General features: G+C 45.8%; 1 protein-coding gene across 1 annotated transcript in view; it reads left to right on the top strand.

Annotated features, from left to right (window-relative positions):
- EXOC2 (exocyst complex component 2) overlaps positions 1 to 23,068 on the top strand; it is a 290,595-nt gene that overhangs the window by 173,033 nt on the left and 94,494 nt on the right. The window contains exons 14-17 of the mRNA XM_068236811.1: positions 1,122 to 1,279; positions 9,653 to 9,774; positions 11,771 to 11,835; positions 21,307 to 21,387. Of these exons, the coding sequence (XP_068092912.1) occupies positions 1,122 to 1,279; positions 9,653 to 9,774; positions 11,771 to 11,835; positions 21,307 to 21,387 (426 nt within the window). The remainder of the gene's footprint in view (positions 1 to 1,121; positions 1,280 to 9,652; positions 9,775 to 11,770; positions 11,836 to 21,306; positions 21,388 to 23,068) is intronic.

Below are 23,068 nucleotides of genomic sequence, written 5' to 3' on the forward strand. Positions count from 1 at the left end.
CTTACACACACACACACTTACACACACACACACTTACACACACACACACTTACACACACACACACTTAAACACACACACTTACACACACACACACCCTTACACACACTCACACCCTTACACACACTCACACACACACACACTTGCACACACACACACACACACTTGCACACTTTCCGGGTAATAAGACAACCCCCAACAACTTTTCAAGTTAAAATGTAAATTTTGGGATATACTCTCCATATAAGACTATCCGTCTTGACTGTTTTATTTTTCCTCTTAACAATTTGTATACTGTACTGTATGTACTGGTGCTATACTGTATAAACAGGTACAGATACTGGCGCTGTACTATATGTGGTACACAGTATACAACAATCAGCCAATCACGGCAAGCGATGTACCTTACCAGTGATTGGCTGGTTGCTGTATACAAAGCTTGCTTGGATTGGTCAGCCATTCCTGCCTTCAAGACTATCAAAGCCGTAGCACAAACACGACTCTTTCACCCGTCTGGCCCTCCCTTATATACTATTACCTCCTCTTCTGCCTCTCAGATCTCGCACATGCGCGCCTGTGCCGCTTCGCTGCAGTCCTCAGAAGTGAGATCTGAGAGGCAGAGAAGGAGGTATGGTAATGGGATACTAGGGCAGGCCAGACGAGTGAAAGAGGCGTGTTTTTCTGGGCACAGCAACGCTCTTTTTTTTTTTTTTTTTTTTTTTTTTCCATGTCCCGGAAGCCTGCAGCTTGCTCCGCCCTTCACGTACACCTTCCTAGTTAAGTACCCCCTCACCTCGTCATCAGAACCGTGTTAAGTCACTTCTTTCCACCAATCCTGCCATTTGGATTTTCTTCTACCATACTTGTACAGCACTGCCCTTGCTGCTTTCATATGGTGGGGATGTGGCAGCGGACATTTTTTAACTTCCCCCACCATATGCGGCAACCGCAGACGGCATATAAGACGACTCCCGACTTTTGAGAAGATTTTCCTGAGTTAGAAAGTAGTCTTATATGCCAGAAAATAGTGAGAAAAAATTGTATATATATGTGAGTGTATATATGTATATATGTGGATATATATATATATTAATATTATATTTCTCAACCTTGTAATCTGCAGAAAATGATTCAGGAAGTGATGCAGTCTCTTGTGAAGCTTATTCGCGGAGCCTTGCTGCCATTTACGCTCAGTGAAGAGGACTTGAAGCAGTATGGAGGCTGGGAAATGAAGAGTGAACTGTCAGGTCCATGGTTAGCGCATGTTGTTCAGACTATCAGGTAAAATGACATTACAACAAGGGCTGGATGTTATCTTCATCAGAGCACATTCTTTTAACTAGTAGTACATAAGCACTGATTTTAAATGGAAGTACATGGTTATGATTTTGACTGTTCTCCTTTGCTTAAAGTGGACCTGAACTCTTGCACAGGACAGGAAAACATAAAGAAATGCACCCCGCATGTATTTAGAGAGTTTAGCCTGTCTAATCCCCCTCATCTGTGACTAATCTCAAATTGTAATTTAATCTCTTCAGCTGTGTCAGCTGACTGCCAAGGCAGAGCAGCTAATTTGTAAAAGTATGTCTTCTGCCATGAGAGCAGGAGTAGACACACTGCAGATTTATTGCAGAATTTGTATCAGCTGTAACAAACAAATGTTTTGTTTTGTTTTAAAGGGAACCCGAGGTAAGAGTGATATGGAGGCGAACACAAGGAATCAGCGCAAGAGATTTGGGCGCAGCCACCATAGACCGTTATAGGAATTACGGCTATAGCGGCGCACGGTGAGTAACTTTAGCGCCATCAGTAGACGGAGCTGAAGTTACTTTTAAAACACTGTAAATCGCCCGCTAAATTACATCATTCCCCACCATCCACGTGGACCTGGAGGGGGAATAGTAATTAATGCCACCGGGACTTGTGCAGCAGCAGGATAAGCTGTATATTGGCTGTATCCTGCGTCCTAGTCTCCTGGCAGCAATTTCCTTTGTACGCTATGGAGGCTGCCATGTTTATTTCCTTTTAAACAATACCAGTTGCCTGGCAGTCCTCCTGATTCTGTGTCTCCAAAACTTTAGCTATAGACCCTGAACAAGCATGCAACAGTTTTACTGGATTACTGAGATGCTTGTTCCAGGGTTATCACTCGGACACTGGTATTGTTTATAAGGAAATAAATATGGCAGCCTCCATATCCCTCTCTCCTCGGGTTCCCTTTAAGCGTTTTTATGCTGTTGCTTATATTTTAGAGCAGGTCCCCTTTAAAGGACACCCTAGGAGAAAATAGAACAAAGAATGAAATAAACTATTGTCTATCTGCCTTCTCCTGAAATGACTTTTTAAGATATTCCACGGTTTTATTTTATGTTTAAATCTACTTTTTAAGTTTTAACAGTTCTATTGTTTTTGCTCAATGACACATTCATTGAAGTATGCCAGAGCTAAAATCTATGAACTATTGACCCATTTTATCTCTTTCCTGCTCTCAGAAGCCATTTTCCGCTAGGAAAGTGTTTTATAGTTGGAACTTCTTACCAGTTAGGGTCACACTGTAGTCACTTCCTGTCTGAGTCGGGACTGAGTCAGCCACTTTCAGAATCAGTTTTATTTCGCCAAGTACAGCAAGAGCCATAATCGGAATTATTTGTGGTACACATGGCATAGACAGATACAACAGCACATACAATTTGAAATGCAGTAATCAGATATACAGAGGAGGCAGCGACGGGGACCAGCTGTCGACCCGGCAATTATGAGTGCAGGCCGGACTGGGGAAAATCAGAGTTCAGTGACCGAACGGCCTGGGGAAAGAAGGTGTTCTTCCGCCTGGTGGTTTTGGATGGTATAGTCCTGAAGCGGCGGCCCAACGGGAGGAGCCTGAAGTAGTGGCTGCCAGGGTGAGAGGGGTCACGGGAGATCATGGTGGCCCTCTTACTCAATCTAGCGGAGTGGAGGAGATCAAGAGGTGGAAGAGGAGACCCGATGATTCTCTCTGCATCAGCTATGACCCTCTGCAGTTTATGTTTATCACTGGCCGATGCACCCGCGTACCAAACAATGACTGAGGAGCAGAGGATGGATTCTATGGTGGCGGTATAGAAGCTGGCCAGCAGCTCCCGTGGCATGCCAAATCTCTTCAGTTGGCGCAGGAAGAACAGCCTCTGTTGGGATTTCTTTTGAATTTTAGTGGTGTTCTGCCCCCATTTCAGATTATTGGTGAGAGTCGTGCCGAGGAACCGAACCGATGACACTATAGAAACTTCTGTTCCTCCAATGAGGACAGGCGAGGGGGGGGGAGGGTTCCTCCTGAAGTCTACAACTAGTTCAACAGTCTTTGCTGTGTTGAGAACTAGGTTGTTCTCCCTGCACCAATTGCATATTCTCTCGACCTCGCTCCGGTATTCATGCTCTCCGTTGCTTCCAATTAGGCCAATAATGGTGGTGTCATCCGCAAATTTGATGACCTTCACAGAGTCAGCGGATGAGATACAGTCGTTGGTATAAAGGGAGAACAGTAGAGGTGACAGAACACAGCCTTGTGGAGCCCCAGTATTGGTGGTTCGAATGCTGGAGTAATAGTTGCCGAGCTTCACCTGTTGTGTTCTATTTGTCAGGAAGTCCTTGATCCATGCTCGGAGAGTGGGATCAACTCCGAGCTGTGTCAGATTGGTGATCAGGATGTCAGGGCAGATCGTGTTGAACGCTGAGCTAAAGTCTAGGAACAGGATCCTGGCATAGGAGGCCGGCCTGTCTAAGTGCTCAGTGATGTGTGCCACGCTGACATTGATGGCATCCTCCACGGATCTGTTTGCCCTATATGCAAATTGGAGCGGGTCTAAAAGGGCGTCTGTGGACCTCTTCAGGTGGGCAAGGACCAGCCGCTCGAGGAGCTTCATGATGTTAGAGGTTAGGGCCACTGGGCGGAAGTTATTGTGCTCGGAACTGCCTGTTTTTTTTTGGGACTGGTACAATTATGGACCTCTTGAAACAGGAGGGGACTGTACCATCAGATAATGACTGCTTAAACAAGGAGGTGAGCACAGGGGCTAGCTGATCGGCGCAGGTTCGCAGGCAGACAGACGACACTCCGTCCGGGCCGGAAGATTTCCTGGGATTCAGCTTCCGGAGGTGCCGGAGTACCTCGGATTCCCGAACAGCGCTAGGAGCCAGGGCGCCGAGTACGTCAGAGGTCGATGTGGATTTGCCTACGGGCTGGTTGGAATGTTGCTCGAACCTGCAGTAGAACTCATTGAGCTCCTCCGCCAGTCGAGGGCTCGGGGTCGCCGTTTGGGATGTTGGTTTGAAGTTTGTGGCTGCTCTCAGGCCCTTCCATACTTCCCGTGTGTTGGTGGACTGGAGGCACAGCCCCAGCTTCTCAGCGTAGGCCCTCTTTGCCGATCGCAGTTCTCTTTTCAGGGCGAGCCTAGCTTCTCTGAATTCCTCTAAGGAGCCAGACCTGTGCGCCTCCTCTTTGCGTTTCCGAAGTCGGCGAAGCCTGTCGTTGAACCAGGGCTTGTTGTTGGGGTAGACCCTGAAGGACTTGGACGGGATACACGCTTCTTCGCAGAAGGTGATGTAGGAGGAGATGTTCTCGGCCCATTCATCAAGGGTAGGTGCCTCCAGAGCCGTCCAGTCGGTGGTTTCAAAGCAAGCTTGGAGCTGCAGTTTGGCGTCTGCAGTCCATTTTTTGACGGTTTTGGTGATGGGCTTTGAAGTCTCTAGCAGCCTCCTGTAGGAGGGGATCAGGTGTACTGTGTTGTGGTCAGAGTTTCCCAGGGGGGCTCCTTGGGTGGCTTTGTAGGCGTTCTTGTGAACCGTGTAGCAGTGATCCAGGGTGTTACCGCTCCTGGTAGGGCAGGTGATGTGCTGCTTGTAGAGGGGCCTCACGTGCCGAAGGTTCGCCTTATTGAAGTCGCCCAAGATGATGAACAGGGCCTCTGGGAGGGCTGTTTCCCACCGCGAGATACAGTCACTGAGTACATGCAGGGCGGACTTGGAGCATGCATCGGGTGGAATATAGACCCCAACGAGGACAAGGGAAGAGAATTCCCTCGGAGAGTACCGGGGCCTGCAGTTTATGGCAAGGAGCTCAACGTCTGGGGTGCAGGCCTTGTGGAGAGTGGTGGTGTTGGAGCACCAGGAGGTGTTTATGTAAAAGCAGATTCCGCCGCCTCTCGTTTTCCCAGAGAGGGCTGCGTCACGGTCTGCTCTTAGGAGGTTGTAGTCTGGTACCTGTAGGGAGTCGTCGGGGATGCTTTCGCACAGCCAGGTCTCGGTAAAACAGAGAACAGGGGTGTTCTTGCTGATCTGGGGTTTGCTGTCGAGAAGGAGAAGCAGCTCGTCCAGTTTGTTGGGGAGCGAGCAGACGTTTGCTAGTAGGATGGCAGGGACAGGCGAGCGTAGGCCTTTCCTTTTCAGTCGGACCTGGGCCCCCGCCCTCCTTCCTCTGTGGCGGCGCTTGTTTGGTGCTCGCTTGGTGGAGAGGTATTCGATGTGTGCAGTGACAGCATCCCACAGGGGAGAGCCCGGTGTTGGGTTGGGGCTGTCCGGGGGTTCCCATTCAAGAAGGGCTTCTCTGGAGAGGGTGGCGGTCCGTTTCGCGCCACATACCTGGTATTTAACTTTTTCAGGAGAATGAAAAAATGGAACACAGCTTAGTTATTTGTGTGCTAGGCACTGTACATACCCATGTCTATCTCATCATGTCCCATGTCACCTCAAGTATCCTTTAAAGCAGATATTAAAATATATTTGAAATTTGGTCCAGACCCAAGGCCTGACTTTCAATAGGTGAGTCCATTGTAGCCATGCATCTTCGCTGCTGCTATTGCTGCTGTTGTGTGTGGCACTTGTATTTTTTTCAGTTTCCTTTCTTCCTCCATAATGATAGTAGTAAAAATGTTTCTGTACCGTGTTAGCCAAACAATATATGTAGGTAGAAAAAAACAAAGTCTTGTAAAAGTAATACCTTTTAATGGCTAACTGATAAAGTTAAATAATGCAAGCTTTCTGGGATCTAGTCCCCTTCTTCAGGCATATTTCTAGATGTTAGCTGTAGTAAAACACTGATGCAGGGAAGCTGCATGAAGATGGCAGTTGTACTGGTTGCTGTTTAGCAGTTAGATGTCAGGTGATCAGCAGGCTGGAGCCAGTGAGCTTATGCAAGCAAACATGAAATCTAGCAGGTTTCTGAAGATAGTGAAGCCAAGTCAATCATGTTACATAAGGAGTCATGAATCCCATTCCACAATTTAAACCTTCTGTTAATGTCTTGAACATTTTCATAAATTTGTACTCAGAAATCTTTCTTGCTTGTTCATTTTTGAAGTTACCCTTAAGAATAAATACTTTTAGATCTTGCATGCTGTGTCCTGGTTCGCAGAAGTGTTGGCCCACTGGTGTGTCCATTTTACCCTCATTAATTTTAAAGCGGTGATGGTTCATTCGTGTGCGAAGTTTTTGTCCTATTTCTCCTATATAGATACCTCTTGAGGGGCATTTCATGCAGCGTATCATGTATACAACATTGGATGATTCACAGGAAAATTGGTCTGATATTTGATGATATTTCTGTGAGTTTGGTATTTGTATTTGGCTTGTGCACAAGATATAAGGGCAGGTCTCACACCTTGCGTTATTACAGGGTAATGTGCCTGGAGTTTCTGGTGTAGATAATGCACTTCTGATAATCATTTGTCTCAAATTGGGACAACCTCCCAATTTGAGACAAATGATTATCAGAAGTGCATTATCTACACCAGAAACTCCAGGCACATTACCCTGTAATAACGCAAGGTGTGAGACCTGCCCTTATATCTTGTGCACAAGCCAAATACAAATACCAAACTCACAGAAATATCATCAAATATCAGACCAATTTTCCTGTGAATCATCCAATGTTGTATACATGATACGCTGCATGAAATGCCCCTCAAGAGGTATCTATATAGGAGAAACAGGACAAAAACTTCGCACACGAATGAACCATCACCGCTTTAAAATTAATGAGGGTAAAATGGACACACCAGTGGGCCAACACTTCTGCGAACCAGGACACAGCATGCAAGATCTAAAAGTATTTATTCTTAAGGGTAACTTCAAAAATGAACAAGCAAGAAAGATTTCTGAGTACAAATTTATGAAAATGTTCAAGACATTAACAGAAGGTTTAAATTGTGGAATGGGATTCATGACTCCTTATGTAACATGATTGACTTGGCTTCACTATCTTCAGAAACCTGCTAGATTTCATGTTTGCTTGCATAAGCTCACTGGCTCCAGCCTGCTGATCACCTGACATCTAACTGCTAAACAGCAACCAGTACAACTGCCATCTTCATGCAGCTTCCCTGCATCAGTGTTTTACTACAGCTAACATCTAGAAATATGCCTGAAGAAGGGGACTAGATCCCAGAAAGCTTGCATTATTTAACTTTATCAGTTAGCCATTAAAAGGTATTACTTTTACAAGACTTTGTTTTTTTCTACCTACATACTTTCTTCCTCCAGTAACCCACACAGACCATAATTATTTTATTTTAAGGCGCTAATAAAGATAATGTCGTTATAGGGTGAGATTTCTGTGTATCACAGGAAATGCTGGCTGCCAATGTCTGTCTCTTGTCAAAACAGATATAAACCAAAGAATGACTATAGAGTAGAATGTGAACTGAATAATATAAAAATACTTGCATGCTCTTAGTAATGGTCAGAAAAATCTGCAGTTAACTTCACATTCCATGTGTGCTGAGTAAAGGTGGCCATACACTTATAGATTTGCAGCAGATTTGACCATCAGATAGATTTCTGTCGGATACCTGTAAAGTTGAATCTGACAGGAATCTATCTGATGTGTGCCACACACTGGGAACAGATTTCAGAATCTATCTAAATGCATTAGTGCACCATTAGATCCAATGCATCTCTATGGGCCATGGATCTGCTACCAGCAGCAGATCGACCTAAAGCTTCCATTCTGTCAGATAGATCAAATACATTGAAATCGGCCACAGATCGATCGATGCATTTGAAAGAATCGATTTCTGATTGATCGATTGATTCTATAGAATCGATCGATCGAATGATGGCTGAAATCGACCAGTGTATGGACCCCTTAACATGATCACTGGGCAGGGAATCTTGCTTGGCTTTACACTATAGACAGCAGCCTCACTGGGAACAGGAGAGATCTTTGCTTGCTGAAGTTCAGGTATCAGTGTTACAATTACTGGCTGAGCTGCATTGCTCGTCACTTGCTTGGCAACTGGCTGTAATGTAAAGGCATGCGCGATTCCCTTTTACTGACTGTTTTACTCAGCATATAGAAATAACAGAGGCACAAACAGGATAAAATCTGATCAAAGATAAAAACAAATAAGATAGGGGGTAAGAGTGGACTTACCTCCCCAGGACAAACACAACGATACTCTTGCATGACTGCAAATAATTCCGAACATAACTCTAAAGCTGGGGCCCCCAGAGCCATTTATATATATACCTGCATTCAAAATCTTACAAACATGACATTGTGTTCAATACCATAACTTAGTGCTCCAGAGCCTCGTCATTATAATAATATATGTTCAATCAAATAAGTCACTCCTTCACTATATTAAAAAAAGACCCAGTCAACAGACATATTGAGAATCACTGTCTCCTGTATCACTAAAAGTCTATGTGCTTTTAATATTTTTTTATTTTTTAAAGAGGATCTGTAACCTCAAAAAATTCCCTGGGGGGTACTCACCTCGGGTGGGGGAAGCCTCCGGATCCTAATGAGGCTTCCCACGCCGTCCTCTGTCCCACGGGGGTCTCGCTGCAGCCCTCCGTGCAGCCGTGACGTAATATTTACCTTCCTGGCTCCTGCGCAGGCGCTCTGACGGCTGTCGGCTCCGAACTACACGGAAATACCCGATCGCCGTCGGGTCTGCTCTACTGCGCAGGCGCAAGTTTTAGGCGCCTGCGCAGTAGAGCGGACCCGACTGAGATCGGGTATTTCCGTGTAGTTCGGAGAGGAAAGCAGCCACAGCGCCCCCGCTGGAGCCAGCAAAGGTAAATATTGAAATTACAGTCGGGCCTGTCGCCGGCTGTTCAGAGGGCTGTAGCGAGACCCCCGTGGGACAGAGGACAGCGTGGGAAGACTCATTAGGATCCGGAGGCTTCCCCCACCCGAGGTGAGTACCCCCCAGGGGATCTTTTTCATGTTACAGAGTCTCTTTAATGTTTTTTTAATATAGGAAGTTCTTATAATCATCAATAGTGTACAATGAGAAAGCAAAAAACGAAAAACAGAAAAAATAAAGACACCTTTATTTCCAAATACAATGTTGTCACCATACATTGTGATAGGAACATAATCTAAACATTGTTATAACCAGGATGAATAAGCAAATACAATTTGTAGGTTTAACTTAAATTTAACACTGTTTATTGTAAAACTATAATGGATGTAAATGGAGAAATAGTCACATACTAATAGCCTAATTTGTCCTGAAAAAAAAACCCAATATATAGATCATTTAGGTGTGATTAGAAGTAATAAATTTATTGGCGAATGAATGGGAGCAGTGCTGATTTGTGAAAATTCGTTTGGTCCTGAAGTGTGGTAAGCTGAAATCACTGAACATTTATTCAAACGTGTTACTCTTTCAGGCTTACATATGACTCTCTAGCTGCGCTTGAGATCCCTAATGACATGCTACAGTCCATACAAGACCTCATTCTAGATTTAAGAGTACGTTGTGTCATGGTCACTTTGCAGCATACAGCAGAAGGTAACTATGTAACTTGGTATTTTTCTATCTTGTGTTGCAATTACTGCATCAAACATTTTTATCTGTGTTTTTATTTCTCTAGGTTCTTTTTATGATTTGTTTTTACCCACATGAGATTTTTTCAATGTCACATTGTAAGCTGATTATCTAGTATATCGCCAGCACAACACCTATACATTAGAAATGGAAGTTATAAGGTTTCAGCGTAAAAAAATATTTTCACTCTTGAAATCATAATGACTTATTGATTACTCTTGTTGGGAGCTCCACAAGTGGATCTTACTCTCACTCACTCTGGTCTCGGATCTCACTCGGTTCTGTAGGGTTGTTATCATGAGAAGGCAGCCAGAAGTCGCATTTGTCCCACTTGTGGCCAGGGACCAGACTCTGCTCCGTAACTGTCCTGTTAGGATGCTGTATCTCCCAAGGAGATGATGTGTAGCTATTTGATAGCTGTAATGGCAGGTAATGTTTACCAAAAGCCATTGTGTTGCACTGGTAAGTAATAACCTGATGAAGCTTGGGTGAAACTGCAGGAAAGGCGTTGTTTATCCAATTAAATAAACTCTGTAACATTAGTTTACCTACTCTTAAGGTAGCCATACACTGGTCGATTTGCCATTAGATCGACCAGCTGACAGATCCCTATCTGATCGAATCTGATCAGAGAGGGATCGTATGGCTGCCTTTACTGCAAACCGATTGTGAATCGATTTCAGCCTGAAACCGATCACAATCTGCGGAGCCGCCGCTGCCGCCTGTCGTACCCATTCCCCCCCCCCCCGCGCATACATTACCTGACACTGGCTCCCGGGCATCTTCTCCGCATCTTCTCCACGCTGCACCCGCTCCATCCCGGCGCTTCCTGTGTCACTCCGTGACCAGGAACTTCAAATAGAGCGCCCTCTATTTGAACTTCCTGGTCACTGCGGTGACAGGAAGCGCCGGGATGGAGCGGGTGCAGCGCGGAGAAGATGCGGAGAAGACGCCTGGGAGCCAGCGTCAGGTAATGTATACCTGATCGGATCGGCCGCCGCTAGCGACGCGCTCCCTACCCGCGAGCGATCGAGGGTAATTTCCCGCACAGCGCGATCGACGGACCGATCCGATTTCGGGAGGAAATCGGATCGGCGGGTGCGTTTAGCGCGAACGATTGGCAGCAGATTCGATCCCAGGATCGAATCTGCTGTCGAAACGGCCGCGAATCGGGCCAGTGTATGGCCACCTTTATTGTTTTACCTAAATTGCATGCACTTGCAGCCACCTCAACACAATGACGCTGTACATGCTAGAGTTGACATGTCTTTATCTTAAAAACACCTCCTACCCAACCAGAACAGTGCACACAAGGGTGCTCTGCATCCTATGAACCCTAAACAGACAAATATTAGGAATAAAATACAACAAAAATAGTCAACTGCTGGTGGCGTAACTAATCCCTCTGCCTCAGCTGAATTGTGAGACACTGTGCAGTGAATCCTATTATTCTACAGATTAGGTAAAAGTATAATAATTCTCTGTTAGATCACACTAACATTTTAGACAGGTATTGATTCCAGGGCAGCACAGGGCAAGCTACGGCCCAAAGGCCAAATTCTGCCCATCTGCGCTGCTTCTCTGGCCCTCCGACAGGTGGCCGCATTCCCCTCCTTTCCCCCTCCCTCCATGAAAAGTTGCCTGCGAGCAGTGGGGGATTTGAAACTCGCCTTACTCACCGATGTCCCGCGTCACGTCTCCATGGCAACAGGGCATCACATGGCGTGACGTCAGGACTTGATATCACTTCATTTTATGGCCTGTTGCCAGGGATATGTGACGCAGTACATTGGTGAGCGAGGTTAGTTTCAAATCCCCCACCACCTGCTCGCAACTTTTCACTAAGGGAGGGGGGTTGGAATTTCAAACATTAGCCCGGGTCACATAAAGTTTGCCCAGGCTTGTTCTAGGGCAAGAATGTTTTCGTATTTTAATTTCAGATTTTGTTTCTCTTTTTCAGAAGTAAAGCGAGAGATTGTAAAAAAAGAAGATTGGGTTGTTGATAATGAAGGCTTAACCTCATTAGTAAGTACCGTACATTTAAGAATACAAAGGGTCTAATTTTTGAAAACAAATGGAAACTTTAACAAATGTGATGTAGATCCCTAGACCAGTGTTCTTGTTTAATTTAACTTCTGAAACCTGATTGCTCTTCACAACTTCTCCTGCTTCTATTTGTCACCTGCGTTGATAAATCAGCTTCAGTGTATTTACATTGTTTCTATGAAAGTGAATTTAAAAATAACTGGTAACTTTCAGCTATTTAGTGAAGACCTGTCACTGTTGTCATGTCTCAGGTGTTTCAGTAGGATACATGTTGGAGTTAATAAATTATTATTAGTAAAATGGGTGCCCTTTGAGTGTTTAAAACCCCATACTTTCAGAGGTTTGGCAGCCAAAACAATTGTTCATGATCTGCCTGCAACTATTGACAGTTCATGCATGTTTAGTTCAGCCAAGTGAACTGCAAAGGGGAGAGATATGTGAAGCAGAAGGCTGTCCTTAGTGCCAAATCAATCACACGAAAAATTCTGCCATTCTACTAGGCACAGAAGATGGATGCCTATTCAGACACACAACAGACACCAGAATCCATCACAAGTAATTGTCTTGGGTATCAAAAGTTCAGTGCCTCTACTTACCCTTTAGGACAATACACACATTCAACTTGGCTTGCTCAAAACGATCATTTTTTGTCATTTCCGGCGTGTGTTCAGGTGTCCCCTTACATCCAGAAACTGTGTTTTATTGGTCAACATGCCGGAAGTCCATACCCAATCACTATTGTAATATATTGCAGCAGGCACTGGCAGCTTGCATCTGCTTTTAAGCCTTGTGCACACGCTAGATGCTTATTTGGGGTGGTAGCAGGTCGAGGCCGCATCTGACGAGAGTTCAATGTGTTCAGTATCCCCCTTGATTCAGCGGACACCGATTAGCCTGACTGACTGTCTCGGCGCAGGGCATTTTTTCTACTAACTCACATATGTGCCACTTTGTCATTTGCCGTGCCATCGGGCTCCAGCTCCCCCGTAGCAGCAGAACATGTCGCTAGTCTGCTGGCTAGCAATGCACCTGTAGTTAACTCGCCCCAGATGTCATCTTTCAATTGCTACCGATTTCCCTAAACTGTCTGCCAAAGTAAATGGATGGGACAAATTCCACTAGAGCAATTGCGATGAAGGAAATCACAATCGCAGGACATGCAGCATTTTGGGAGCGTTTCCATTCTAATGAATTGTATAGGGGCAGGGAAATCACTCCCAAAATTGCTTGCAATATATCACAACAAATCGATTGCAATAGCGCTTTGTGCTTTCTATTGGGTTCCAGGCCTCAAGAAGACTTACTCATGGGGCTGACAGAGCTGCCAGTTTCGGCCATTTCTCTCAATAAAGGAGTTTGCTCAAAACAACCGTGTTCTTCCAACACAGAAGGACACAGGAATCTGATGGGTTTTTTTCGCAGTTTGCAGAGATGTGGAACAAGATGTAAAGTCATATTATTGCTACTTCCGAGACTGATATTGTTTGTTTGCTTCAATTGTGTAATATATTGCCTTCTGAGAATTAATTTACTAAAACCAATAGTTTTAGTGAAAGGTGTTTTCACATACAACCTTCTGTTCTGTAGTTCTATAATGTCCCATTATTGGTCAGTAGTCTGCATGTAACCACGTTGAGATCAGTTTGCAAAACGTAAGCTGCAAAGTAGTGTCTGTGAAGAATTCTAGATTAGCGTTCTCTGAAAAGTCCCGCATAAAACAGTCCTGCACAGGAGACCAGGGTTTGAATTTCGGCTCTTGCTGTTCACTAAGCCAGCAGCTATTCAGTAGGAGACCTTGGGCAAGACTCCCTAACAGAGTGTGAACTAGTGGATGCAGCTCGGACGCTTCAAGTCTGTCAGGAGAAAAGCACAATATGTTATTTTTCTTGTTTTGACTCTAGATCTTTCATTATCCTTCAGTTGTGTTACAGCATCAGCTTAATTTTAAGATTGTACATTTTGTTGAAGGATAAGTACAGATTAAGACAAGTCTACTTGTGTAACAAACCCACTGAGCAGCTGGAGGTGACAAATGGAGTTTGAAGCAGTTGCACCTTACGGCTGGTTCAGACGGGTGTCTGAACCAGCAGTCTGGTGTCTCAGTCAAATGTTTTTCTGCTAGCAAACAAAAAAACATTTGACAACCTTCAGTAGCAATTGGAAAATGTGTCACATTTTGACCACCATAGGGGGACACGGAAGCGCTGTGGATAAACGATCCGCATTCAAGGTAATACGAGACAACGGAATAGAGTGTGGTGTTTGCGCGTACAAAGTTGAACGATTGCATCAATGGCTGTCCGTTCATTTGAATGCACAGCGTTTACCCTCCCTGGCGTTCAGTTTCTGCAGGATTTTTGTGCAAAACGTTTTCCAATTAATTTTCATAACTCTTTTTCCTGTAACTTACCAAAATGTGTCAAGCAACTGTCTAGTATACATTTTGAGTATAATAAAAGCTTGAAACACAAAAATCAAATCAAAACTAAATTTTAAAATTACTCCCCAAAATCTCTGATCATTTACACTTCTGAGCTGCAACTGCTCAACCTGTTCTAATACAAAAGTAAAGGTAGCCATACATCTAGAGATGATGGGCAAATTCAACCAAGAGACAAATCTCTCTCTGATCGAATTTGATTAGAGAGATCTGTCGGCTGCCCATACACTGCAGGCTGATTCCTGATTGATTTCAGCATGAAATCTCTCGGAAATCGACCGGGTCTGCCGCCTCACCACTGCCATCCTAGTGTATAAATGCACTCTTCTCCCCAGAAATTTGATTCCAGCCGGGTGGCATGAAAAAGTAGCCGGGTGGGGTGGGACGGGGGAAGTCAGGGCCGGTGCAACGCTGCTTACCGCACAGGATGAGGAGGAGAAACGATGAGAGCCGGTGCTTACCAAAATTAGCTAGGTGAAGCACCCTTCTAAAAGAGCCTGATAACACTGACTATTGGTGTTTTCGTTGCATTTCATACTAGGGGTGATCATTGCATTTAATATGTCGGTTAATTTCACGTATCATACAAGGGTGTTTGTTGCATTTCATAAAGGAGGGGGTGATTTTTGCTTTTCATATGGATGTTATTTGTTGCTGGGGTTGAGGAGTTCTGCAGATAGTAAACAGGGGTCAGTATCATACTAAATTATCTGCAACTAGTAGACCCAAGCCCGTTTAAAAACGTGCTGTAGGTCTTTTTTTTTTTTTTTGTGCCGCCCATGTGCGCAACCGCCCACCTCGCTCGCCCGCCTCGCTCCTCGTTCCCGTCCGGCTGTCCGTTACTGCGCACACGCGCAGTAGCAAAAAAACGGACACGGACAGCTGGACGCAGCAACACAGGGAGATTATTGTATAGGATACCGCTGGAACCAGCAGCAAATAACATCCATATGAAATAACATGCATGTGAACTCTGCAAGAATCACTCCGCACCCACACACTGCCCTTTCAAGCCACCTGCACATACCTTCAACACAGGATCTGTGTTCCATATTTACCTTTTTGCGTCAGTGGGCAACTTTTAACAGACTTTGCCCAACTGCCAGAGCCAGATTTGTACTTTTTACTTCTCTAGGCCAACTTTTTACAATTGTAAATCAAGTAAGGTGTAAGCACTTATGGGAAATTGGGCAGGCTGAGACAGACAGCATTCAGCACCATCCTCCATTTCCAGCAAGTCAGCTTATCTAAACTGCAGCTGACTGCAGTCATTGTTTGTTTTCCCAGGTCCCCTAGCTTGTAAGCTCTGCAGACTGAACTGTATCAGATAAAACGTGCTCCTGCGCATTAGTGGGCACAGAGATCTCATACCAGATGATCAGAGTTATGCTGAATACACACGGTTAGTTCCCGCATCGAATGCGCCGCTCGATTCCCGACAAATCGATTATTCCCGAACATTTCCGAGCGCATTTCGATGATTTTTAGGTCGATTGCCATGTAAAGTATGGCAAATCGACCTAACGATACATCGAACCGCGAATCGGACATGTCGGAAATAAACGAATCAACGGGAATCGAGTGCGGGAACGAACCGTGTGTATCCAGCATTAAATGTGCAGTTCTATCTGCATCAGAGCGGCATAAATCAGAGCAGTTTGTGTTATTATTATTATTTATTGTATTTATAAAGCGCCAACATATTACGCAGCGCTGGACATTAATTTAGGTTACAGGCAATATTTAGGGGTGACAAACAGCAATATGACAATACAGGAATACAAGAAAACCAGATTACACAGCACAGTATGAGTACAAGGTAATCCAGTCAGTCACTGGAGGGGAGCATGGAGATTAGGCAAGTTAGGTTCACTCAAATGCATAGCATGGGTGCACAGTAATAGAGGTGCATGATCAGGTAGGACACAAAAGGAGGAGGACCCTGCCCAAAGGCTTACAATCTAGAGGGAGAGGTAGGGACACGAGAGGTAGGGGACCAGAGTTCAGCTGTGGGTTTAGAGCACTTGTGAGGGGTAGTAGGCCAGAGTGAAAATATGAGTTTTGAGGGCCTTCTTGAAGGTGTTGAAGGAGGGGGCTGCCCTAATGGGTGGAGGTAGGGAGTTCCATAGTGTTGGAGCGGCTCTTGAGAAGTCTTGGAGGCGTGCATTGGGACTGGGTGATGCGGGGGACGGTCAGGCGAAGTTCATTGGAGGAGCGGAGTGAGCGGCTTGGTGTGTATCTCTGAGTAAGATCAGAAATGTAGGTTGGACAGGATTTGTGGACGGATTTGTAGGTCAGACACAATATGTTGAATCTGATTCTGGACTGGATAGGAAGACAGTGGAGGGATTCACGGAGGGGATCCGCCGTGGTGGAGCGATGGGGGGAGTGGATAATTCTGGCTGCCGCATTCATGATGGACTGCAGTGGGGCTATTCGGGTCATAGGGAGACCAGACTGAAGGGCATTGCAGTAGTCGAGGCGGAAAATTATGAGGGCATGGATGAGGAGTTTGGTGGTGGCAGAGGTCAGGAAAGGGTGAATCTTACAGATGTTACGAAGGTGGAAGTTGCAGGACTTTGTGAGGTGTTGGATGTGGGGAGTGAAGGAGAGTGCAGAGTCCAGGGTGATACAGAGACAGCGGGCTTGAGAGGTAGGGCGAATGGTAGTGTGGTTAACAGTGACCTGCAACATCTGGGAGGTCCAGGGATGACCAGGGTAGGAAGATCATAAGTTCCGTTTTGTCTAGATTTAGCTTCAGGAACCTAGCGGACATCCAGGAGGAGATGGCAGATAGGCAGGAGGAGACCTTGTCCATGGTAGTGGTGGATATGTCAGGGGTGTGGAAGTAGATTTGGGTGTCATCTGCATACAGATGATAGTTAAAACCCATGGAGGAGATAACCTTGCCAATGGAGGATGTGTATAGGGAGAACAGTAGGGGGCCACGGACCAAGCCTTGGGGGACTCCCACTGAGAGGTGGTTGGGGGTGGACGAGGACTCATTGAAGGAGGTCGTGAAGGAGCGGTTGGAGAGGTAGGATGAAAACCAAGTCAGGGCGAGATCGTGATTGCCCATAGATTGGAGGGACTGGAGGAATAGGGGATGATCTACTGTATCAAAAGCTGCTGAAAGGTCGAGGAGGAGGAGAATGGAGTATTTACCTTCAGCTTTAGCTAAGGCAAGGTCATTGACCACTTTGGTGAGAGCCGTTTCGGTTGAGTGGGCAGGCCGAAATCCAGATTGAGTTGGCATTGAGGTACTGGGTCAGGCGTTTGTGAACCAGACGCTCATGGAGTTTTGAGGCCAAGGGGAGGAGGGAGATCGGGCGGTAGTTGGAGGGCAGCGAGGGGTCGAGGGAGGGTTTCTTGAGCAGGGGCAGTACTGTGGCCTGCTTGAAGTCTGAGGGGAAGGTGCCTGTGGATAGGGAGAGGTTAAACAGGGTAATGAGGACTGGGGCCAGATCCGTGAAGTGAGGCTGAAGGTCAGAAGGGATAGGGTCAAGTGGTATGGGAAGTCTGCAGTAGGTGGTTGACTTCCTCAGTGGTAGTAGGAGTGAAGGAGGTGAGGAGAGGATAGGGTGGAGGAGGAGTTGGTTGTGAGCGGGTGGGAGGTGAAGAGTGAAGATTGGATATTTCCTGACTGATGGAGACTATTTTGTTGGTGAAGTGGGTGGCTAAATCTGTGGCAGAGAGGGAGGAAACAGAAGGTGGGGGGGCTTAAGCAGGGAGTTGAAGGTGCCAAAAAGACGCTGGGGATTGGAAGCTTGTGCTCCGATGAGCTTGGTAAAGTATTCCTGCTTCGCATGAGCAAGGGCAGTGTGGAACTGCAGCAGGTTAGTCTTGGACTGTAAGAATTCCTGGTTTAGTCGAGTTTTCCTCCATTTTCGTTTCGTGTTGAAGAGAAGCGGCCGGGATACAGAGGTGGCGGGGAGCTCAATGCCGTGCACTGCCTGATCTTATCTGTGCGCTGAGTCGGCCTCGGAGCTGCGTGGAAGGGATTGGACTGGGTGCTGACATTCATACAGCCAGCCCAGGAAGGAGGGAACACACTGGATTTGCTGGGTGAGCTAATATGCCTGCAGCTTCAGGCTCTCTCCCCAGCATCAAATCACACAGCAGTAGCCTGCTTGCACTACACTCAGATGTGTATCCGGACAGCCGCTGACGGTGTAGGTTAATTCGTTGGAGCACCCCCTCCACTAGCTGAGCTGCCTGCAAGTTAACACATGTTAATGCAATGCAGACACAGGCAGCCAGCAAAGTGGGGCGGACTAGCAGAGTAGAAACACAGCACTAGGGAGAAACGGAGTCTGACACACCCCACCAGGCTTGGAACTAAGCTCACTCCAATAGTATGCAGAGCATGGTCCCGCCCCTTACAACCCGCCCAGCCAATCACTGTACCAGGAGGAGGTCACACAGGCAGAGAAGCCTCCTGCAGTGTATAGCAGCGGCTTTCGCTATTGTCTGAGACGGCCACTGATAGCAGGCAATGAAGCACTCATGGCTGAAGTTTTACAGCACCACTTTTTTCTAGCTAGACAGGCAGGAGAGCAGGTGGGCGGGAATTCAAAACAGCCGGGCGGCCTGCCCACCTAATTAGTCCTGGAGAGAACACTGAAATGTACCCCCAGTTTGCTCATCCATCCTCGAAATCCCCTAGCAGGTTATTTTATTGAATTCAATTAAAAAAAAAAAAAAAGTTTGCTGCCAGATGTTAACGCTGCATGACCCTGGCGTCATCAACCCAGATTGCTGGGGAATTGGAGGTACAGCACACCAATAGTGAGTATAAGTGCCCCCAGTATAGGTAGCCAAGTATAGGTTCCCCCAGTGAGGCTTAGCCAGCTATAGCTGCCGCAGTATAGGTTACCCAGCTATAGCTGCCGCATTATAGGTTAGCCAGCTTATAGGTGCCGCAGTACAGGTTAGCCAGCTTTAGGTGCCGCAGTGCAGGTTAGCCAGCTATAGGTGCCACAGTATAGGTTAGCCAGCTATACTGTAGGAGCCGCAGTAGAGGTTAGCTAGCTATAATTTCCCCAGTACATGTTAGCTAGCTATAGGTACCCCAGTATAGGTATGTGTCCCTCCCTTCCCCTCCCTCCGCAGTAATAGCGGATGGTGCTGTTACTGACAGTGCCACTTGCCTGCACCGATTGCACCACCAGCTCTAGTCTTCTTTGTCCGCAGCACCGGGCACAGCTTGATAACGTCATTGAGCGGCGCCCTGATACTGTGGCCAGAGAAGACCGGAGCTATCTGTCTATCTGTGCTAGAGGCACAGTAAGTAACAGCACTGGCCGCCTGCTGTTGCTGTGGTGGGAGGGAAGGGGGAGGGATCAATGGGGGTGGACACCAGCCACCCGCTTGCTATCGCAGCGGAGGAAGGGGGGAGCAATGAGGGGAGGGACACCGGCCGACCACTTGCTGTCGCTATAGAGGGAGAGAAGGGGGTAGGGGAAATCTCTGCAGGGGAGGATCGACGGCTATTCTGGGCTTATCTATAGCTAGCTAATGTGTACTGAGTCACTTATAGCTAGCTAACTTATCCTGGGGGGGTGGAAGGTTGCCAGTGGAAGCGGACAGAGCTGGCTGGGAGAAGCGCCATGATCGTATGTGGCGAGTGCTGGTTACTGCGCCCGTAATGGTGATGGGCATACCGCTTTGATCTTTTTCCTGCCCGTCACCATTGCGGACAAACGCCAGGGAGGTTAAACTACGAGCACCGAAGCCATGGTTTAACTCTGTAGAAGTCCATGTGAGCTAGCCCTGTCTAGTTTCTGCAGAGTAGTCACTGCATCTGACATTTAAAGATGTTCAATTAGACGCTAATAAATTCTGAGCTAAAGCAAATTTTATGCTAATTCCATACACATTGATGTAGCTTTCAGGTCAATCAGATCAGATTGTATCTAATCAAAATTATTAGTATCGCTACTTTTGACTGGTTGTATTGTCCAGCAACATGACACAATGACTAGTTTCTCTTGCAAAGTTTACCATATAACAAGTGCGTCTCTCTTTAAATGAATGCGTCTTTAGGAGCTGATAGTAAAACATATAACAGATGATATACTGTACATCTACATTTTGAGGCAAATAATTAGCAGGGCCGGTTTAAGCAACAATGGGGCCCCAGGGCAAAAAAAACCTGCCCCCCCCCCCCCCCCCCAACATATACCCCGGAACAAAAATTGGCATTAGGGGACCTTTTTTGCAGCTGGTATAGTCAGGGTGTGAAGTCCCAATCGGTCAGAGCTCCACATTCTGGCTATCCCAGCCTGCATGGGGGACAAGGGGTTAAAAAGTTTCAGGAGAAGGGACCCCACATAATTTAAAAAAAAAAATTCCCACACTCTAAACATAAAAAAAAATTGGGAAAATAGGAAAAAATGCCAGGGATCTTCATACAGCCATATTGCGGCTGTATAGCGATCCCTGGCCAAAGCGCTGCGGCTGCGTATAGACCCCCTGGAAACCCCGTCAGGAAATTTATTGCACTTTCGTTTGATGCATGTAAAATTACACTACCGTTAGATTTGCTACTAAAAGTTACATTTACCGCATTTAAAACTATACTTTTTTCCTTCTAAACTTTAAAATCGATTTTCTCAAAAACTATAAGGTCTTTTTGAAAAATTGTTTTTTCCTCTTATTCCTAATGATCTCCTTAACATATCCTGCAATTTAGGGTTTCTAGCATTTAAGGTGGATTTGCTATTAACCATTAAAGTCGGCAGGTTTTTAAATGTGTTTTTTTTCCTTTGAAACTTTAAAATCGATTTTCTCAAAAACTATAAGGCCGATTTGAAAAAATTGTTTTCCTCTTGTAGCCACTGGGGGCCCCTACAAGCTCTGGGGCCCTGGGGCAGCTGCCTACTTTGCCTTAATGGTAGCGCCGGCCCTGATAATTAGATAAGAACACAGCAATGCAATTAGATGCACTGTCTAAACATATTCACAATGTAAGTTGCATTCTTATATCTGTATTCTTCTCTCTTCTATAGCCATCTCACTTTGAGCAGTGTGTTGTCCAGTCTCTGCAGTCCCTGAAAGGAGTGCTGGAATGTAAACCTACTGAAGCAAGTGTAAGTATACACTACATTTACTTTGTGAGCTCAGGAGACAGAGGACTCTCAGCTGTTTAAGTCATCTTTTACACCTCCACAATAAACATTAAAACAGAACCCAGGAGAAAAAATGCCTGTCAAGTGATACAATTGTAAATTAGTGCTTCAATATAATGAGCTCTAAATAAATCTGTACTTACAGTGGACCTGAACTCTTGCACAGGACAGAAGGAAAACAGAGAGAAATACACCCTGTATGTATTTAGAGAGTTTAACCTGTCTTAATTCCCTCATTTGTGATATCATTTGTTCTATTCACAAGACGTAATCTGATCTCTCCCCTGTGTCACATGACTGCCTATGGCAGAGATGGCAGATAAGCCCATTTGAAAGCACTGGATGTTAACAATATGTCTGCTTCCATGAATCAGGAAGTAGAAACAGTGCAGATTTATTTTAAGATTTGTATCAGCTGTAACAAAGAAATGTTTTTGTTTAAAGGACTTACGAGCTGAAGCAACAAAAAAAAAGTTAATTACCTTAGCTGAATGTCAGACCTCAGGGCAGACGATCCGTGCCTCCCTTGCTATTTTTAGACCCTCTGTTATGTTAATCCAGCAATCATTAGTGGCTCCGCCCCGGGCCAGGGTCGCCTTAGCTCATGACGATTAGGATCGCCGCTTTAAAACTCCTTTGCCTGCGCAGTACTGCGGCTGTGCAGGATTACAGCCCTGGGAGCGCACATCGTCGCTCGGTATACTGTTATACGTCATGTGGGCGTCACCACATGACAGCCCACATGACTGACTGCACTTCGTGCTGGCTGCGCCCCCTCAGCACAGAATACCAGCGCTGAGCGAGGGAGGACGTTACCTAGCTACAGGATTTGTTTACTGCAGATTTTAATAAAATAAAGTACTCTGCAAATATGCAGTAAACAAATCCTGTAGCTAGGTAACGTCCTTCCTCGCTCAGCGCTGGTATTCTGTGCTGAGGGGGCGCAGCCGGCTCGAAGTGCAGTCAGTCATGTGGGCTGTCATGTGGTAATGCCCACATGACGTATAACAGTATACCGAGCGACGATGTGCGCTCCCAGGGCTGTAGGCAGAGGAGTTTTAAAGCGGCGATTCTAATCGTCATGAGCTAAGGCGACCCTAGCCAGGGTCGGGTAACTAATGATAGCTGGATTAACATAACAGAGGGTCTACAAATAGCAAGGGAGGCACGATCCGTCTGCCCTGAGGTCTGACATTCAGCTAAGGTAATTAACTTTTTTTTGTTGCTTCAGCTCGTAAGTCCTTTAAAGCTTATTTGTCGGGCAAAAAAAATCAAAAATCAATTCTTTATTATTATCTGGTAAACAAGTAATAAGGATGCTAACCAGGCAATCCAAAAGTTAAAAATCACTCCGATTTTTCTTCCCCATAAAACATCTTTACCCAGTTTCCCTGGCTCTTATTTGGTAAATCTGCAGCACAAAGGAAGTTGCAGGGCATACTGGGTTGTCTTTTTTTGTTTTGCTTCTTTAATATCCCCTCAGACTTCACTAATGCAGCCTGATTGGCTGAAGCCTCTTTCACTTCTGTTTTCCCCTCCCACTACTCTGTTCCTCTCTGATTGGACAATATTTCTCATTCTTCTCAAACAATGATAATGCACTCTCTATTGTAGAGCTGGGTGGGAGTGTCTGAAGACTGTG

The sequence above is a fragment of the Hyperolius riggenbachi genome, chromosome 5 (genome assembly GCF_040937935.1).
Source record: "Hyperolius riggenbachi isolate aHypRig1 chromosome 5, aHypRig1.pri, whole genome shotgun sequence".
Lineage (NCBI taxonomy): Eukaryota > Metazoa > Chordata > Amphibia > Anura > Hyperoliidae > Hyperolius > Hyperolius riggenbachi.